Genomic DNA, 21163 nt, shown 5'->3' with positions numbered 1-21163 from the left:
ATTCTGTCTGCCAGGCCTGGGGCTTCACAGCCATCACCTTGCGAAAGAAGCCCCCAAGCCCTGCTGTCTGGGCTCTGTCTGCTGGGCCTGGGGGCAGATCCAGCTTCATGCATTGGTCCGCTCGAACCCCTGCAGGGCTGACGGCCCAACCGCTGCAGCACCGGCGGGGCGGGAAGGCTGGATCTGCCCCCGCCGGCGGACAGGCCCAGACACTCCAGCAGCGGGGCTGAGGGGACTGGGCGCCGCCATCTTGTGGCTATGGGGGCCGCCATTTGTCGCAGAGTGATGGTTAATTTGCATATTACTCTTGTATTAGATAGGATTGTAAATGATGTTTCTCTTCTCCAAGTGATTATCAGAAAGAAAAGCCATTGATTTTCACATCCTGGATAGGTTGTTGCGTAACTTCGGGCCAGTGGCTGGCCCTCTCAAGGCTGAGTTTCCCTGAAGAGCAGCCCTGAGCTGTGGTGAGGAATGAATGGGCCCTCACACGTAAGAGCCTGGGTAAGGAAAGCGCTCAGTGAGCATTACCGATTATCAATACTCTCACAGTCATTTGGTGACCAGCCAGTTTACTGACTTGATTCTCGTTTCTCCTGGTTCTTCACTTGGTTCTCGGGGGTTTCAGATACACAGTATCATCATAATCTTGGTAATTTTGCTCTCCTCTGTGAAAGTTTGTATTTCCTTTTTTCCTTTTAGAATGGCAATGGCTAATAGTTCCGAAAAATAATAAACAAAAGTGATTATCTGATGGGTGTCTTATTTCTGAAAGGCGGTAATATTTCTCTTCTGAATGTCATAGTCGCTACATCAAAATGCCACAGCTTATCTACCAGCCATGTAATCACAGACAGAACAGTCTGTGCATTCACGTGCTTCCTGGCCCGTTTCACCATCACCAACGCCGTCCTGTAGGAACCACTGGGCACATTTGGCACGTTTCCCTGAGCACCTGGAGCCGCCCGTGCGTGCCCTACGCCCAGATTCGCAGGCCTTTCCTCCGACCACAGCACCTGCGCCGTCACCGAGGCGAGACCCTCCCGCCCCGCAGCTCTGTGGGCAGCAGGTCAGAGAACAGCTGCTGTGTCGTTACACTCACACCGCGAGGGAGTCTACGTCCGCATCTGTCCAAAGTGACCGTCACAAGACTCCTGAGAGAGACCCCCCACGGCAGAGAACCGGCTCTGTCAGAACAAGTGCCGGTTAGGACGAGGAGATGCTTGGCTGAGGGCCTGCCCTGTGCACTGAGGACTGTGAGCAGCGCCCGGGCTGTGATAACCAGGAAGTTACCACATGTGCCAGACGGAGACAAAGGCCCTGGGAAACGGGCCCCAGCTGGACACCACGGTGCTAGGAGAATACCTTTCTAGGCATCAGACTCACAGCCTGTGATCACAGGCACGCGATGATGGCTCAGATAAACTCTGCTGCAGGCAGAGACTAAAGAAATGGAGAATAAAATGTAGGATAAAATACTCACTTTGCTTTATAAGGTGAGTCAGAGCCAGATTTTTTTGTTTCCATTAAACGTTCATATTCCTTGGCCCTGAAAAGACAAAAGCGTGATCACTGTTAGTTATTTTGCTGCTAATTTTTTTATAACAAACAAAAACCTTGGCTGTGTTTTTCCTCTTCCAAAACTAGGGACATTACTACATTAATTTTAACACTTTGATTTCTGAAACTGCTTCTTTCAAATACTATAAATGCTGTCAAAAAAGACTTAAAAATATGTATTTCTTTATGGATAGAAAGCAGATTCATAAAAACACTACTGAATTTAAAGATGCTAAAATCATGATTATCAACCATATTAAGTTTCTATAAGTAGTTGAGGTGGCTGAGTTTCTATGAAGTCAAAGGCATATCATATGCAATATTAAATACTAGAGGCCCGGTGCACGATATTCGTGCATGGGGGTGTGTGTCCCTCAGCCCAACCTGCACCATCTCCAATCTGCGACCCCTTGAGGGATGTTAAATTACCCACTTAACTGTTGGGTTAATTTGCATACTTGCTCCTGATTGGCTGGTGGGTGTGGCTTGTGGGTGTAGTGGAGGTGTGGTCAATTTGCATATTTTGCTTTTATTAGATAGGATAGGTAAAGAGGATGATTTAACTTTAGAAATGATTTGACCAGACACTCAAGGATCGGCTTTGTTCTGCTTGTGCTTTTTATACGGACTGAATGCCAAGTGTTTGCCAACAGCCACGGTCTCACCCAGGTGTCACTGCAGCAACCGATTAATATTGTTTCATCTGTCGATTTCTCTTTGGGAAGGACCAAGCTACTTTAAATTTTAACTGCTCACCCAAAGGGTCCTCCCATCAAAGAATTAGTGTAACAACCTATGAAGGAAATAGTCCCAATATATACCAACCCTACAGCAATGGCAGGCGGGAAACTAAACTCTGCTTCATAAAAATGTGAAAGACACAAATCACAACAGGCCTTAGAAGGAAAAAGCAAACTAGCACAGGTTTTACCTGGGAACGATATAACTAAATCGGAATTCAATATTAAACTATGTAAATTTAAACCTGCAGATGCTCCATGCTATCAGACCTATCAAAATGGGAAAATCACCACTTGGTAGCTGCAAGGAATGAGACCTCGGGTGAAAGGTGGGACGCACTGAGGCAGGGTGAACCGGTGCCAAGCACCAAGCGGGAGCGGAGCAAGAACCGTTCCCCAGTCTGGAAACTGGACATGGCATCACCCCATCCAGCACAGAAGAGCCTGCGGCTCTGGAACATGTCTGGCATCAAAGCCTACCCTCTCTGGGGCTCGAAGGGCAGCAGTGAAGGAGGGAAGAGCTAGCGTGGACACCTGTGGGAAGGGGGCACCTGAGGCTCGGAGCAAGGAAGACGACAGGATCTGACCCACATCTTCCAGCCGCTCTGGCTGGAGTGTTCACACAGACCGAGGGGCAAGGGCGGAGACGGGGAGAGAGGCAGAGCCTCCTGCCACACTCCTGCGAGAGGGGGCCTGGTGCAGGGCTGGCAGGGACGTTCGACACTGAGACTCTGAGTCTCTTTTACAGCAAAGCTAACGTGATTTGCAGCTGGATTCGATGTGAGGTTAGTGGGAGGAGGAGGGCTGTGCTGGGAGGAAAGAGCAGGCCTTGCACTTGGACTAACACTGGAGACACAAAGGGGGTCAGCAGAGGCTACTGACAGCCACGGGGCTGGGGGGCGCGAACGTGCACACCGAGGAGAAGGAAGTCCAGAGGGCCCCGCGCTTCCCAGGCGCAGGAGGTGCAGGCTCTTGGCATAAACCAGAAACGGAGGACCAGCATCCCCTGGAGTTCACTGCGGAACCACTTTTAGAAACTGAGAGGGACCTCAACGAACACAATCAAAAACCTCGCCTGCCCTTTGCTTCATCGACCACTCTGAGGCTTTCGTGATTCTGTAAAAGGAATGGAGCCTTTCGCTGAGTACAACCTGAAGCTGGAAACTACAGAGATGACCGCCACTCACCATTATTCTAGACCCACGTCTCCCTGTCCCACGGGTCAAGCTTCTCCATCTTTCGAGATATTTGGGAACAGAGGTATGACAACACATTCAGACTACCTTCTCTCAAATTATCTGCTCAGGAGGCACGGCACTGTGTCCTCGAACAAGACTCATCCGTCATCGGGGGTGGCCGAGCCTGCGAGGTCACGCTGTGCCACCCACTACCTGGGCCCCAGATGTCACTTCGGGGCTGATGATAAACTGCAGGTCTGACAACTCACTTTCCATTTCCAGATATTTCTTGAACTTTTTCTTGTTGTGACAGGCAACCAAATTGATTAAGCCTAGTCATGGGATTTAACACTACAGCCAGCAGGCTTCTATTTGTTGATTGCTATTGATTTTCTTTAATACTTCATTTAAAAATCAATAGCTGGAAAGAAAAATCGGCCTGGTTTACACACACCAGACATACCCCTGCATGCGGGAGGAGGCACAAGTTTGGCAGGGCCTGTGCATCAAATTATAAGAAGAGCTCTTAGCAGGTGAAGGCAAGGGCTTTAGATCGATAGGGAGTTTTCTTTCTCAATCAAAGAAAGTGGCTATAAATTAGGCTCATCAGTGTTATTTTCAGGGCTTTCTTGAAGTAAACAACTTTAAACTTTTTGTGGGGGTTAGAGGGTCTTCCTTGGATTTACATTAAAAAGAATATATCACTAACAGTTTTTCTTTTGTCTTTAAGGATAGTTATAATACCTGGAGTTCATGCGGGCTTTTATCTTTTTAGCTTTTTTTTTGTTTTTTTGCCGCTCTTCTCCATCTTTCAAAGGCTCTGGTGGAGGTGTACTTTCGACCACAATGTCAATAATGTACTTCTTTAAGGAAAGATGCTCCTGCAAAATAAATCAAATAATAAATATGATGACGAATAAAAAATAACACAGCATTGCTACAGGCTTAGAGTAAGTATAAAAGATTACGTGGCCCAGCAGGCGTGGCTCAGTGGCTGAGCGTCGACCTATGAACCAGGAGGTCACAGTTCGATTCCCAGTCAGGGCACATGCCCGGGTTGCGGGCTCAATCCCCAGTGGGGGAGGTGTAAGAGGCAGCCGATCAATGGTTCCATCTCATCACTGATGTTTCTGTCTCTCTCTCCCTCTCCAAAATCAATAAAAACACATTAAAAAAATAAAAATAAATAAAAATAGCTATCATGAAATGGTATCTACAATAGACTTCAAAATATTACTTGGGGAGTGGGTGAGATGTCTGTCCTGTCGATGAGGCAGGACTTAGCACAGATCACCACTGTTAGGGCTCAGTGATGATAAGTACACGGAGGCTCGTCACACTATTCTGTCTCCTAGGGGGTATGTCTTAAACTTCCCACAACAACCAGTTTAGAAAACATTTATCTTGTATGAAAAAGTAACTTGCACACCTGAACCTTAAAATCCTGTTTGGCTTGCCCAAGTGAGTGAAATAACAATACTTATCTCTCTCAAGCATCTACGAGCTGAACCTGAAATGAAATCGGCACGTGCGCGCACCAGTCACGTGCTGAGTGTGCACTGCAGTGTGAGCCTGCTGTAAGAAGAGGGGACGATCTCCTGCGGAAAAGCGGATGTAGGCTGAGGAGGTGCTTCACAGAGAGGAGCACGATGTACCTCATTGGCCCAGTCGCCTTCCTTACTAGTCTTGTACGCCTGAGGCTATGCGACGGGCACAGGGTGAGGGGCCATTATCCGGGCCCGGGAACAGTGCTGGCCAAAAGCGGTCAGGCTGTGCTTTACCGAGGCAGCGGAGATGAGGGTCCTAACGTTTCTCACTCCACTCCGCACCCAAGTCTGTGCGGACAGGAAGGACACCAGCAGAATCCGTCCTGACACCGATCCTGCTGCCCAAGGCCTGGCATCAGTACGCCTGAGCGATGCGTGCACACCTGCGTGCCCAGGCCAGCAGCCTCCCTCCCCTCAGACTATCCTTAGCAGGAGTATAGTCCGTACAATTTGGTTGCCTGATTATTTTTCCTCCCTAATCACTGTTCTAGATTCCATTGTTCTAGATTGTTCTCGATATGAGTTGAGCCCTGCCCTGAACCATGGCGCCTAACCTTTGGGCTCCAACCCTTGATGACATCCTTTCTTAAAGCCCCGAGGAACTGGCTAGGATGAGAAAACGCACAGCAACCCCACCCCGTCTCACATGACACGGTGCTGCTGCAAGTTCTCCACAGCGCTGGCCTCCCCAGGCCCTCTGTTCTCTGTGAACAGCTAATGGGCTCAGAGCCCGCCTGCTCAATATTTAATAAAATGCTCAGGACTGCAAATAATTTCACTTTGGTAGTTATTGTAAGGAAACAGAGAAATACTAAAATATCTCTCTATAAATATATTCATTGTAGTGAGATTTATGACAAAATATTAGTAGTAGGGATTTGATTACATAAATTACGGCCCATGCATCAATATGAGACTGACAATCAGATTTCATGGCTTTTAAACAACAGTAACACTAAAAACATTCATCGTATAACAATCCATAAAAATTCAGGACTCATATCTATGTAATACAGTTTATATAGATATAAATAAGATTTATATTATCAAAATGTTAACAGTAGGCGTTATTCTTTCTAAAACATTCTATAATTAATATCCTATATAATAAGAGCCTAATATGCAAATTGTCCCCTCAGGTGGTTGTTTGACCAGGAGATCGACCACTCGCTATGACATGTGCTGACCACCAGGGGATGGCGCGGAACATGGCGGGCGTCGGCGACACGGCGCTGGCAGCGGGCGGCAGTGAAGGCACTGTCAGCCCCGGTGGGCCCTGACAACAGCGGGACCGTGGCGGAATGGTGGAGCAGGTGAGCGGGCGGCGCCAGGCCAAGGTGGGTGCAGGTGGGGGCCCAATCGCCCCGCCGATTGCCCCACATACAGTGACCAGCGGCGGCGGCAGGGGGTGGGGGGCAGGGCCACGGCCCGGCTCCCAGGTACTGAGGGAGCTGGGCAGGCGGCCTGGCCCCAATCAATCGTCCCACAGGCGGATGGTGGAGCAGGTGAGGGGATGGCGCCAGGCCACAGCGGGGTGCCAGGTGGGCTGTGGGGCTGTGAGGCTGGAGGTGCGAGCTGGGGCCTGATCCCTGCAGGCCACCCCGAGGGACCCCACCCGTGCACTAATTCGTGCACCAGGCCTCTAGTATATTAATATTTTTGTTGCAAAATTAATAATAAAATGCAAGGAAAAGCAAGCTCTTTAAAGAAAAGGAGGTCAGTTTGTCTAAGGGCACAGCTCTAGGCTTATTGTGCTGTGGAAGAATGGGTATAACTGTGTAAAAATATACTCATCTTTTTGTATTTACTCAAAATTCTAATTAATATGCCACGAGCACAAGAAAAAGCAAAATATACTCTTAATTTTTTTCCAAATATGAATTAATTAGGACCAAAAATCATCCAAAAGGCCCCTGATCTCCTTCTTTCCTAATCCATTTGAAAACACACACTCCTGCCCTCACAGAGTCTTGCTCTCCTACCAACAAGTTGGAAGGCTCTTAATAAAGGGGAAGTAAATGGTAATGCAAAGTGACATGACTTGAGGTGGCAAACACACAACACAATGTACAGGTGATATACTACAGAACTGTTTAAACCTATATAATTTTTTTAAGCAATGTAACCCCACTACTACACACACACACACACACACACACACACACACACATGTATATACTAGAGACTCAATGCACGAAATTTGTGTGCATGTGGGGGGGTCCCTCGGCCCAGCCTGCGCCCTCTCGCAATCCGGGACCCCTCGCTCCTAACCATCTGCCTGCTCGCTCCTTACCGCTGGGCTTGCTACTCCTTAGCGCTGCCGCAGAGGCAGGAGAGGCTCCGGCCACTGCTGCTGTGCTCACCAGCCGTGAGCCCGGCTTCTGGCTGAGCGGTGCTCCCCCTGTGGGAGCGCAGTGACCACCAGGGGGCAGCTCCTGCACTGAGTGTCTGCCCCCTGGAGGTCAGTGCGCATCATAGGGACCAGTTGTTCTGGTCGTTCCGCCGTAAGGGTCCTTAGGCTTTTATTATATAGATATGTATCTCATTTGGCCATTCCAATGGACACTGTCATGCCACATAAGCATTCAGAGCGGACAGTTTCCTAGTAGGCACAGAGCGCAGATTGACACACTATAATAACCTATAATAATAAAAGCATAATGTGCTAATTAGACCGGACGTCCTTCCGGACAACCTTCTGGACAAAGCGGGGCTGTGAGGGAAGCCCAGGTCCCGGGTGCCTGCCGGTGGCCAGAGAGAAGCCCAGGTCATGAGTGCCGGAGGGAAGCCCGGGTCCCGGGTGCCGGAAGGAAGCCAGTGCCGGCAGCCGGGGAAGGCCTACTCTTGCATGAATTTCGTGCATCGGGCCTCTAGTTAGAAATAACACTGAAAAGTAAGCCCAAGGGCCTAACCAGGATAAATTCTGCAACTCATGACAGAGGGACTTCTCTGGGCCTCAGTTCCCTCACTAGTAAAATGAACAATGAATTCTAAAGTGCCCCCTTCATAATATTCTAAGAATCAATGTGAAAACACCAGAGGTAATTAAGGATGGGTATTCCACACACGCACACTAAAAAAATGTTAAGTCCGGTTTTTAAGTCACAATTGTGACTTCTCATTTAAGCATCATTGCTACAATATGAAATACTAATAAATGTATGTAAGGAAACTAATACTATACAGACATGATCTCATCAGAGTTTATACCCCTCTTATTCTTTTAATTACCTTTTATGGCATAGCAGACCAAAGCTCTGGCCTTTCTAACATAATTTACTATATTAAATACTGAGGTTTATGATCCGATATTCTATCTAACTCCTCCTAAAGGTTCTCATAATTCCTGATTTTGTAAAAGAGACATGAAAAAATTAAGCTACAGACAAGTTCATGATCTTTGGGAAGGAATGTAAAAGTTCTAAAAATAGGATATATAAGGAAACATGAATGACACAATACAAGATTACTTCCATTTTAGAGCTCTCTCAAGTGTTACCTCAGAATAAACACATTTCATAAAATGTGGCACATCGATACATCGAAGGAAATAATCTGCTTCCCATTATTTCGAAATACTATAATGCGGACTGAGAATTGTTAAGGATGTTACTCTTCCTAGATCAAAAGGGTCTAAAGATCTCCTTTGAAAGAAGGACCAAAGCTTCATTACAATAATAACAAATATATTTTTACTTGAAAATTAAAAGGTGTTATGTGTGTTTTTTAATAGAAATACAATGTTATGCTCCAGAGGCTTATTTCTCTGGAGGCAAAAGTTTCCTCTCAGGAGCAGGGTGGATGCCAAGTCACTAACCCGACGAGGAAACATCGCAGGGTTTTAACACTCTGTTTGGAAAACTCATTTTTCTCTCATCATCATTCTTTCTCAACTTACTATGTGCCAGGGGCTTGTGATAACTGCGTAAGTTAAAGAGGGACGATTCTCCGGATGGCACAGTTTACTCAGAAGAAGGCCAAAAGAAAGTGTGGTAAACGATTATTTTGGTTGATATCAACCCTTCATAAAACTATTCCAACAGGAAAACTGGTTTGCAATTACTGATATGCTGGACGGCATTAGCCATATCAAAAACGTATCTACATACATTATCCGAACACTACTCAAGAATTAAACCACCATATATAAAGCTTAGTCCATTTATATTTAAACCAGAGTGTTCAGCGATAGCACAACTGAAGAGGTAGCTCATGTGACAGTCTTATTATTTGTGTTTTTCAGGCACCTGGGTGAATGCAGAATGCCCAAGCAGGTGCTGAAGTGCTTAAAAAATAAAACAGAAAGTTTGAGAGTTCCATTATTTTTAAATAAAATTTAAAATTTCATCCAACAGTAAATTTGAGACAATCTGAAACATAATGCCTTTTATCAAAACCGGCCCTTGGTGTGACAGCATCATTTTGAAAAATTAAACACATGTAACAACAACTTTCCAAACTTTACCGGCTATTTTAATTATACAGAGGATTCAACTGTGCGAAGTTCTCTTTTATAGGTGTAGGAGATACACTTACGTTTTTATATATTATAATCTACGGGTTGTATTGCTGGGAATGACAGATGAGAAAGTGACGCTAATGAAATACGGTGAAACAGACGCCATGAGAGAAGAGGCCATCTTCTGATAAGGACGAGGGCCCACCATCTGTCCCCCTGTCGCTCAGTGACAATTACAAACACTCCATCAGCTTTCCGATGGGTGAAGATGATAAAGGAGGGAAAGACGTCTGCAGATTCTGATGTTCCTTTCTGATCTAATCTGAGGTCTAACAGATAACTCAAAGCAAAGCTCAGAGGACAAGCTGATTAACTGATTACATACAGCAGTGTACCTTTTTATAGAAGAGAAAAGAACTAAAATAAAAGTATATTTTTAGGGACAAACCTAGATGCAAAAATAAAACTATGAAAGGGACAGCACAGAAAGGGAGAGAAGGAAGAGGACATATCAGGCATCACTAACCTAAATGAAGTTTGCGACGTTGGTACCATACAAAAGTAATGTTCACAGAGAGAGACATTAGAGAGAAAAGAGAGATGTTTCATATTCTTAGAAGATAAAATTCATTAGTAGGGTAAAATATGTAAATAGTTATGATCATGATGATAAAACTATGTAATATATATAACCAAGAAATGTATACATGCAAATAATAATAATGGTATGTTAGCAGTCTTTCCATTTTTTTAAAAAAATATTTTATTGATTTTTTACAGAGGGGAAGGGAGAGAGATAGAGAGTTAGAAACATCGATGAGAGAGAAACATCGATCAGCTGCCTCCTGCACGCCTCCCACTGGGGACGTGCCCGCAACCCATGTACGTGCCCTTGACTGGAATCGAACCCGGGACCCTTCAGTCCGCAGGTCGACGCTCTATCCACCGGGCCAAACCGGTTTCGGCAGTCTTTCCATTTTTGAGAAAAGGATATTAATGAGCACAAAAAAGCATTAAAAGAGTAATAACATTTGTGTAACAATAAACAAAACTGATCTACTATATGAAACATACCCAGAGAGAAAACATATTATCCTTAAAATTTTATGATGCATTAAGCTATAAAGAAAATCAATAAACTCCCCAAAGTACAACCTATCTAGCCACAGTCTCTGACCATAATGCAATAAACGTTGAAATTAAAAACAAAGAACAGTGCTCATTTGGGCAGCACGTATTTCAAAACTGAGCGATGCACTGAAGACCAGGCTGGCCCCTGTGCAGGACCTCAGTCAAATCCATGAGTCACTTTAAACATGTTCACTCAACACATAAATCAAAACAAAAGGCATCGCTACCCTTCTAATCCATAGCCTTAGAAATATCTCTTTGTTTGAAAGGAAATAGAAACTCAGAATACCTTTAAAACCCATTATTTAAAGTAAGAGCAAGTCTGTAAAAAATATTTAACAATTAAATGAAGAAAACTATACACTTTACTAAATGATAAACACACACATACAAATCCATCCAAGACTTGAGTAGACCAACATGTTGCTGTATGGAAAGAATTAATACTTAAAATATATTTACTCTTATTAATTCAATCTAATTAAATTTAATTTAAAATTTCAATGCGATCCCAATCAAAATTCAGACAGAATTTTCTTAGCTTCATAAGTTAATTACAAAGGTCATGTACCAAGTGAGAAGCAGAGGAATAGGCAGGCAACTCTGAGAAAGAATAAAGAGGAACAAACTCACCCTATCATAGATGGAAGCAAAAACACAACAGAAAATACCTGCTCAATTCTTGAAGATAATTGAAGATATTAATTGTCAAGCTACACATTTATACCCAGTGAAAGTATCTTTTACAACAAAAGTACATACAAACAAAGACACTCCAGAATTTCCTACAGGCGATTCTCTAGCCTGAGCGATGGGGACATAAATCATTGTATTACTATTTTTTCTACTAACTATATACTAGTACATACACCTAGTGCTCTTAGGTATTTATAATGAATTTCACCAAAATACTTAAAAGTAGGAACAAAATACGTAAAATGTAGGCCTTTTGTAAAAGCAAGGTGGCACAGGGGAACTTGTAAAAAGCGGGATACTTGTATCTATACTGCTGTCAAACCAAACAGACTTCATGTAAGAAAATGTTTCAGTCAGAAAAAATACCCCAATTTGTTTGGGTGAATCTATTATGAATTTTATGTTAAAAACAAAAAGCAACAGCAGAAAAAAGGAAAACTATTGATTTATAACATTACTCATGCTAAAGAAGAGTCATTCCACATAGCAAAAGGCTGAATTCACTAGGAAGACACACAATTTTATCTTTCTTTTTTGGTTAATACTCACAAGATGATATTTTTTCCCCATTGATTTTTAGAGGGAGTAGAAGAGAGGGAGGGAGGAGGTGAGAGAGAGCGAGAGAGCGCACGAGGGAGGGAGGAAGGGAGGAAGGGAGACGAAAGAGACACTGATGTGAGAGAGACACATCCATCAGTTGCCTTCTGCACATGACCTGATCCGGGCCAGGGATTGAACCTGTGCCCTTGATGGGGCATCGAATCTGAGACCCTCTGGTGACCGGGCTAGCGCTCTAACTACTCAGCAACACTAGCCAGGGCAGAAGATACAGAATTTTATTTTATATATTTTTTGTTAATTCTCACCTAGGAGTACTTTTTCCACTGATTTTTAAAGAGTGGAAGGGAAGAGAGAGACAGTGAGAGAGACACATCAACTGGTTGTCCCCTGCACGTGCCCCAACTGGGAATCGAGCCTGACCAAGATACATGCCCTTGACCAGAATCGGATCAGTGACTCTTCAGTCCACGGCTGAGGCTCTAACCACTCACCCAGACTGGCTAGGGCAGCACAGTTTTAAACTTGTATGCTCTTAATAACATAACCTCAAAATAAATAAACAGGAATGGACAAAACAAGAAAAAACAAATGGGATATTTTAATACCATCCATCAGTAACTGTAAGAATAAACAGACAAAAATCACTATGGATACAGAATATTATAATCATAATTAATGTGCCTGCTATGATAACTGGAAAATATACGTTCTCTTCAAGCAGATAGAACATTTAAAAAACTGATCATGTGCTATACTAAGACAGATTTCAAAGAATTTCAGACTATATTCTCTTGGTCTTATTGCAATTAAGTTAGAAATCAGCAGATAAAACTTCTATGTTTGGAAAGTTCAAATCAACCTTCTAAAAACAACTAATGGGTCAAAGAAAAAAATTATAAGGGAAATAAAAAATACATAATGAATAATAATGAAAATACTTTGCATGAAAGAAGACCTTAGAAATGAATATCTTTATGCACTTAACATTAGAAAAAAGGCTGAAAATTAATGAGGCAAGCATTCGCCTAAAAGAATGGCAAAATAATCTCGAAGAAATAAGTAAAAAGGAAATATTAAAACCAAGAAATAACATCAATGAAATAGAAATTGAAAAAGCAATAGACAGGATTGACAAAACCAAAACTCAAAATCTTTTGAAATACTAACAAACATCTTGCAAGAATGATCACAAAAAAATAAAGGCACCAATTTTAAAAAAAATGTTTAAAAATAAAAAAACAGAGAGGTCATTAGAAATCACAAAGAATACTATGAAAAATATTTTTGGTAAGACTTTTGAAAACATAAGAAGAGCCGAAACCGGTTTGGCTCAGTGGATAGAGCATCGGCTTGCGGACTGAAAGGTCCCAGGTTCGATTCCGGTCAGGGCATGTACCTTGGTTGCAGGCACATCCCCAGTAGGGGGCATACAGGAGGCAGCTGATGGATGTTTCTAACTCTCTATCCCTCTCCCTTCCTCTCTGTAAAAAATCAATAAAATATATAAAAAAATAAAATAAAATAAAGGAAACATAAGAAAAGATTATTTTCTAGAAAATTTACCAAAACAGATGTAATAAATCAGAAAATTGAAATACATTCAAAGAGATTAATTACTAATTTAAAATGTGACCGACCCAGAAGGATGGCTACTATCAAACAAACATAAAATAACACTGTTGGCAAGAAGTGAGGAAACGTGGACCCTTGTGCACGGCTATGCAAAGTACGATGGTGCAGCTGCTGTGGGAAACAATGTAATGCTCCTCATAAATTAAAAACAGAATGACCATATGATCCAGAAATTTACTCCTGAGTATATGCCCCAATATTTGAAAATAAGCATGCAAACAGATATTTGAACATTCATGTCCACAGCAGCATTATTTGCAATAGCAATAGCCAAAAAGTGGAAGCAACCCAAGTGTTCAACAAATGAATGGATAAACAAAATATGGTATTGGAATATTCAGGCACTGAAATATTACTCAGTCCTTTAAAAACATCTAACATGTGCTCCAACATGGTTGAACATTATGACGAGTGAGATAAGCCATTCACAAAGCAAGAAATAATGAATGATTCGACTTATTGAGGTGTTCCGAGTAGTCAAATCCAGAGACAGGAAGTCGAGTAGTGACGGCCAGGCTCTGGGGGGAGGGACAATGGGAATTATTCTTCAAAGGGTATTGAGGTCCCGTTTTGTGAGGAAAACATTTCTGTGGATGGATATGGATGATGGCAGCATCACCAGGTGAATTTACTTAATGCCACTGAACGGTACACTTTAAAATGGTTTAAATGAGAAATTTCAAGTTATATGCATTTTACTACAAATAAAAGTCAGAAAGACAATTTCCCCAAAAAGCACATACCAGGAAATTACAATTTTATAGACAGATTAAACAAACCCTTCAGAGAGATCATTTCTATTTTATGCTACCCAGAAATTTTTTAAAAAATAGGAAAAACTAGTCAGTTTATATTATGAAATAAATATAATATTAAGAAAGAAAAATTAGGAAAATCCTAAATATTTGCATAACAAATGCAACTGTGTTTTAAAATCATGACCAAAATAAGTTTATCAGAAAAGCCATGAATGTAATGCATCACATTAAAAAATTAAGGGATAAATCAACCTTTTCATAAGATACAGAAAAAATCCAATACCTGTTTATTATTTTTAAGATCTTACAAAACTAGGGATCGAAGGAAACTTACTTACCTTGAGAAAAGCCATTATTAAACCCTTGTAAATTAATTAAAATTGCAAATGATCTATCTTACCTTTCTTTTTAAAAAAAATATATCTTTATTGATTTCAGAGAGGAAGGGAAAGGGAAAGAGAGAAAGAAACATCCATGATGAGAGGGAATCATTGATTGGCTGCCTCCTGCACGTCACCTACTGGGGATCAAGCCCGCAACCTAAGCACGTGCCCTTGACCAGAATTGAACCTGGGACCCTTCAGTCTGCAGGCTGACGCTCTATCCACAGAGCCAAACCAGCTAGGGCTATCTTACCTTTCTTATTAGCATTTTGCCCAACTCAGCTCAGGTAGACAGACAAGTGATTAGAATTGTTCTGATAAATACAAGAAAATGCTATCTATAACAGTCAATCAACTTTAGATATGCAAAATAGATATATGCAGCAAGACAACAGGTATATTAATATTCTGAGATTTAAAAAAAATTTTACGTATTGCTTTTGAGAGAGATGGAGAGATATCTATCCATTGTTCCACCCACTGATGCATTCATCGATTGCTTCTTGTGTGTGCCCTGACCAGAGATCGGACCCACAGCCCTGGCGCATTGGGAAGACACTCCAACCAACTGAACTACCATTATCCTGTCCTCTAGCATGTAAGTAATCAGGTCTGGAAGGTTCTAATTACAGCATTTACTCCAGGGTATAAGGAAAGTTCCCTTTTCCAACCTTATGGCAGTTACTTGGTCAGAATAAAGAGGAAGAGGAGGTTAAAGTAAATTTTATCTCTTTTCAGCCCAAGAAATTTGGAGATGAAAGAAAGAAAGTAAGAAAAGCACGGTAGCCCTGGCCACGTGGTTCGGCTGGGCATCATCTAGCACACGGAAAGATTGCGGGCTCCATTCCCGGAAGGGGGCGTGCAGGAGGCAAGCTGACCTATCATTCTCTCTCTTTCTCCCTCTCCCCTCCTCTCTGAAATCAAGAAAAATATTCTAAAAAATAAATCAATAAAATATGTATTTTTTTAAAAAAAGAAAGCATCTCTTAGGAATTATCTATTACATCCCAGACTGCCATCAACTCTGGAGCCATCTATTACCTCTTCCACTTCAATGCTGGACACACTTTGGCCAAAGAGATCAACTTACTATTTCACTGAATACCGGGATGTCTTTGTGGTTTTACGAATTTAGAATTACTTTTTTTCTTCAATCACCTAATTAGCATAATTTTTCAAAGTTGTATACTAATTTGGGATTTGTAAAACCACCCTTAGTTGTAAACATCCAATAAGTTATAATTTAAGATCCTTCAGGAAACTCCTTTCCATGAATAAAATAAAATAAATTATTATTTTCTCTATATTTATGTTCACAGGCTAACAAACAGAACTTGTATAAGTTACATGCTTTTAAAGCTAAGGAGTCTCAACAAACAGAAATACATAAATTCAAATTTAAAAAGCACTCAAAAACTTCTTTACTTTATTCTCTATATAGAATTAAATGTACTTCACACAACTTCCACGAAAAGCATTATCAGCTTCTTTAGATGAACTAAATCCAAACTACAAAGAAATCTGAGTTTTAATTAAAATAAATTTCATCATTTCTCTAGCATTGCACAAAAAAAGAGTAAATATAGGAATGTATTTAAACTAGCAGCCATTTGTTTTGACCTTTAAGAATCACAGACTTCTATCATTTGGATTCTAAGATGATGAAAGAGGAAAACATCAAACCTTTTTTTGTGAAGGCTCAAGAAACAAAACATTTCCTGATCAAATGAAAACAAAAACACAAAACACTAACCCTTCCCGGCTGGGCAGCTGCCCATTACGTTTAACAGGCTTAAAACAAAATGTGTCAAAGATCAAGAGTAAGTTATCTGATATGTCAAATGCATAAGGTCAAAGGTACAATTTTATTAGGTCAGAGGTGGTATAAATAAAATCTTGTATGTCAAAGCAGGGTCACAGACCAGATGTCCATAATATAAAGACATCACAGATGACAAGTAATAACTTTAAGTAGAACAAGTATGTTTACTATAGATACCTTCACTGATTAAAAATGGAACTTCCATGTGAGGAATATAAAACTGCCTTTCTACATCAGATAACTCACGTGCTATATTGCACACTTGTGCTCGTGAAGAAGGGGCTATAACTAACAATAACTACAGTCAAAGAATGGCTTCATGACGGTGCCATGTTCTGAGAAATGCAGGGAGCCGACCTCACTGCTGTGGGAAACGCAGAGTGGCTCACCCACACCTAGGGATGCAGCCTGCCACGCCACCGGCTGTGTCCGACAGCCTCCTGCTCCGAGGCTGCAGGCTGTGCACACGTGACTGCACTGAACACGTGAGGCAACTGCAGCACAATGGCAAGCGTCTGTGTGTCTAAACACAGAAAGGTACAGTAAGATACGGCATGAAGGTAAAAATGGCACACCTTTCAGGGCACGTACGGTGAATGGAGCTCATACAGGACTTGCTTATACTAGATTCATCTTTCAACTCCAAAAGCCGCACAAAATATACAAAACATCTACTTGAGGGCATTAAAAGACAGCCAACACAGCAAGGCCTGAGAGATCTGACGCCTAAACGAGGGAGGCAGCACATGGGTGAGCACCACATGCGTTCTCCACCTTTCCTGAGGGCTCGTGCCAGCGTCTAGCCTGGGACACCGGTGCAGCCTGCAGCAGCATCTTACTGAGCTGAGGAGACAACATGGCTGGGCGGAGTCCAAGTGGTTGGAGCTTGAGGGGCAAAAATCAGACAGAAGTGAGCCCAAACAACTGCAGTTTTCCCTCCAAAACTGGTCATCCCCAGATACTCAAGAGAAAACAGCAGCTCCATTCTTTCTCCCTGTTCACTAAGGACCAATCACAGAATTCCCTGCCTCCTGGCCTCATCCCATTCAGGGCGAGCCCTGAGTCCCTGAACCATCCCCTTCTGCCCCAAATCACCGGCACAAGCCCCAATCCTGTAAGTCCTTTCTAGCACCTTACTGAGAAGCCCCATAACACCCCATGGCACTTTCCCCTTTTTAAGAAATCAATAAACCCAATTTTATTCAACTATACCTTTGTTTCTCATGGTCTTTGCCTGGAGGGCATTGACAGAAAGCTAAGAAAAAAGGGTGAACTGTATATAACTTCACATAAACGTTAGGGACCATCTCAAAGACTTCAGGTTGAGTGCAAGAAGCCAGACACAAAAAGTACATCCTCTATGATACCACCTGTCACATCAAGGACCGGCAAGACTAACTGGTGGTGCTAGTACTCACAGACTAGTTAGTTACCTTTTGGGGGTGTGATTAGGACAGGACATGAGGAAACTTTCTGGGGTGCACGAAATTACCTAAAACTTGATATGAGTGGGACAAATATAAACATTCATTAACCTATACATTTGAGTTCTGAGTACTCTAATACATGCTTATGCTTCAAAAAAAGGGTTAAACAAACATGTACATCTACATCCATTATGACCCTCAAAGAACCACAATAACGTTAAGAGATGCAAGACAAATATGAATTTTTCATCTTTGGGAATTTGTTATACCAAAAAATAGTAAGAAATTCATAGATTAGCAATGCCATCCATGTCTCAGTAACAGTAGGAAGAAAATATTTATTAAAATGCTTACATAAATCTAAATTCCAGGTAAATAATAATTATAGATATATAAATAATGCATTTCCAAAATTTTCTAAATTGTATACTATCATTTAATTAGGATATTATTATATATACTATCATATAAATCTCACATAGTTTTATATGAAAAAATAATTTTATTTGAGAGAGGAAGGGAGAGGGAGAGAGAGATAGAAACATCAATGATGAGAGAGGATCATGGATTGGCTGCCTCCTGCACGCTCCCCACTAGGGATCGAGCCCACAACCCAGGCATGTGCCCTTGACCGGAATCGAACCCGAGACCCTTCAGTCCTCAGGCCGACGCTCTATCCACTAAGGCTAAGCCAAACCCACTAGGGCTGAAATTTTTATTGTCAACTGTTTTCCAAGAAATGTAGAGCATCACTAATAATTCATTTCTTATATTACCTATAATAATAAAAGTATAATATGCAAATCAACGAACGGTCGAACAGCTGAATGATAGTCTGGACAACCTTCCAGGCGAAGCCGGGGCTGCGTGGGCCGAGGCAGTCGGGGCTGCGAAGGCCGAGCCCCTTGCACAAATTTTGTGCATTGGGCCTCTAGTTAAAATATAAAAATACTACAATTTTATACTAAAATTATATTAAAAACAGTATTAAATTCTTATTTTTATGTTAATATGGACACTACAATAACACAGTTGTATGCTATTACAGTAGCTATTAAGTGTTCCTATAGCTTTAAATAATCACAGAACGACACGGAACATGGCTTCTCTGGGTAAAGGTGGCAAATGAAAAGTGGAGCTCACCACTTCCTCGTCGGAGAGCTCTCGCCCTTGGATGCTGCTGCTCTCTCGCACGGCTTGCTGGTGCTTCCTTCCTTTGATGTGGCTGAACAGATACACCTCTGACGAGATCTGAAAGCACAAAACCACGGCAATGTAAGCAACCTAGACTTATGTCTAATTCTAATGTGACACAGTCAACCCAGTGGACTACACGCAACTGGAGATCACGCGAGCATTTACACACGAAGCTTAACATGTTTTCTTTAGAACTCCTGGGACTCCTCTGGTCAAAAAAGGCACCCGTCACAGCCACCTTCGACGGGGCATCCCTTCCTCTGGGTATCCAAGTTCAAGTTTCAGCCCCGAAGACATCCCTTTTCTTCTTTTGGTACCAACACCCAAGCACAGTGCCCGGCACCTACGCAGGTCCACGTCCACTCCGGCGTGCTCGGCACTCGGCACTCCTGCTCCCAAGTGCTCACCCACTTTGTGCTACTCACTTGGTGTAAAAACCAGGAAAGAAATTCATGGTATTCAGCAGATGCCTTTGTGCGAGTTTTAAAAACCAGGGAGAGTACATTTTCATCCTTTAAACTCTAGTAAGAAGTTATATCTTCACAATATTGATAATGACAACCCACCAGGACATTGCACAGAGAACACTGCTTCTTTCTCTCGTACGGGGTCAGTTTGGGCGCATAGTCGGTATTGGCGTGTCGTCCACTGCTCAACTCAGCAGCCTTTTCTTTCCTCTGTTCAATCTGTTCCATGTGCCTTCTAATGCTTTCATCATGCTGCAGAGGACGTCAGAGTGCGGGAATGTAAAAAGTTACTCAAGTTATACTGATAACTGAAAAAAATTTCTATTAAACCTTCTAAGTTAATAGCAGAATGTCATAATTCAATGTTAACTTGCACTGAGGACATGAATTTACATAAAGACCTTTAATATCGCCGAAACCGGTTTGGCTCAGTGGATAGAGCGTCGGCCTGCGGACTGAAGGGTCCCGGGTTCGATTCCGGTCAAGGGCATGTACCTTGGTTGCGGGCACATCCCCAGTAGGGGGTGTGCAGGAGGCAGCTGATCGATGTTTCTCTCTCATCGATGTTTCTAACTCTCTATCCCTCTCTCTTCCTCTCTGTAAAAAATCAATAAAATATATATTTTTTAAAAAAAGACCTTTAATATCTCCTGCATGTACAGTTAAATTTTCTCAGTGTGCTCCATGGAGCTAACGGGATATTAGTAAGTGCTTTGGGGAAGAGGTTCCATGGTCAAATAAATTTGGAAAACAGGAAGTGAAAGCTAAAAAGGTTTTTACCATGTGACTTTATGCAGCCTGCAGTATGTCCCTGTCCGTGAGCGATGACTCAATAAGCAGTGTTTACACGCTCCTTACGCACAGCACCCCGAGAAGCACTCCCCGGAACACACTGCGGGGAATGCTGACCACAGGGAAGGCACAAGCCCATCTTCAGCACATCAGCCCTCCGTCCACACCAGCTGTGCTGCTAGCTGCCCCGCACCCCCAAGGACGTCCCCGCGAACAAAACAAACAAGCCAGACGACACGACTGCGGGCTTCTGACGCCCCTCACACTGTGTCATGTGGCTCAAACGGCATCCCACCTAACTACCCATTCTCCCATACGTGTAACCCATCTTCCTTCTAAGGTTCAGCTCAGGAATTACTTTCTAGGATTACTTCCCTCACCCTTCGTGTTGGACCGAGTACCCCCCTCTGAACTTCAGCAGCACTCTGTGTAACCTTCGTCCACATGGGAACTGTGTGCTCGGCATTTGAAGCTCACATTAGAGTATGAGTTTCTTGAAATTTATGGTCCTGTCTTACTCATCTCTATTCCCATGCCTACCACAAGGCTCAATAAATATTTACTGCATTAAATGTAAATGGATGACCAAGTTCTAGGACGACAGAAATAGCCAAGTGTGGTGTCCTACGTACAGAATTTACGATCTCTGTGAGGAGCCAACATGTAAATAGTTGTGGCAGATGCGAAGTACTCACACTGCCAGAAGCTGCAGTACTGGTGGTGAAGATTTTCTAGAAAATGTAAGTTTATCGTATCTGCAAACTACAAACATGCAATTCCTAAGCACTAAAACCAAGTGAAACTACCCTATCC

General features: G+C 42.5%; 1 protein-coding gene across 4 annotated transcripts in view; it reads right to left on the bottom strand.

Annotated features, from left to right (window-relative positions):
• Positions 1 to 21163, bottom strand: part of SCAPER (S-phase cyclin A associated protein in the ER) — a 187797-nt gene that overhangs the window by 93680 nt on the left and 72954 nt on the right. For all 4 annotated transcript variants that reach the window (XM_079764048.1, XM_079764047.1, XM_079764046.1 and 1 more), the window contains exons 19-22: positions 19658 to 19810; positions 19038 to 19145; positions 4223 to 4359; positions 1484 to 1549 (exon numbers count right to left, since the gene is read on the bottom strand). In XM_079764048.1, coding sequence (XP_079620174.1) covers positions 1484 to 1549; positions 4223 to 4359; positions 19038 to 19145; positions 19658 to 19810 — 464 coding nt within the window. The remainder of the gene's footprint in view (positions 1 to 1483; positions 1550 to 4222; positions 4360 to 19037; positions 19146 to 19657; positions 19811 to 21163) is intronic.

The sequence above is a fragment of the Cnephaeus nilssonii genome (assembly GCF_951640355.1).
Source record: "Cnephaeus nilssonii genome assembly, chromosome: 24".
NCBI lineage: Eukaryota > Metazoa > Chordata > Mammalia > Chiroptera > Vespertilionidae > Cnephaeus > Cnephaeus nilssonii.
Note: the sequence above shows the minus strand (reverse complement) of the source record. Positions and strands in the feature narration are given on the sequence as shown.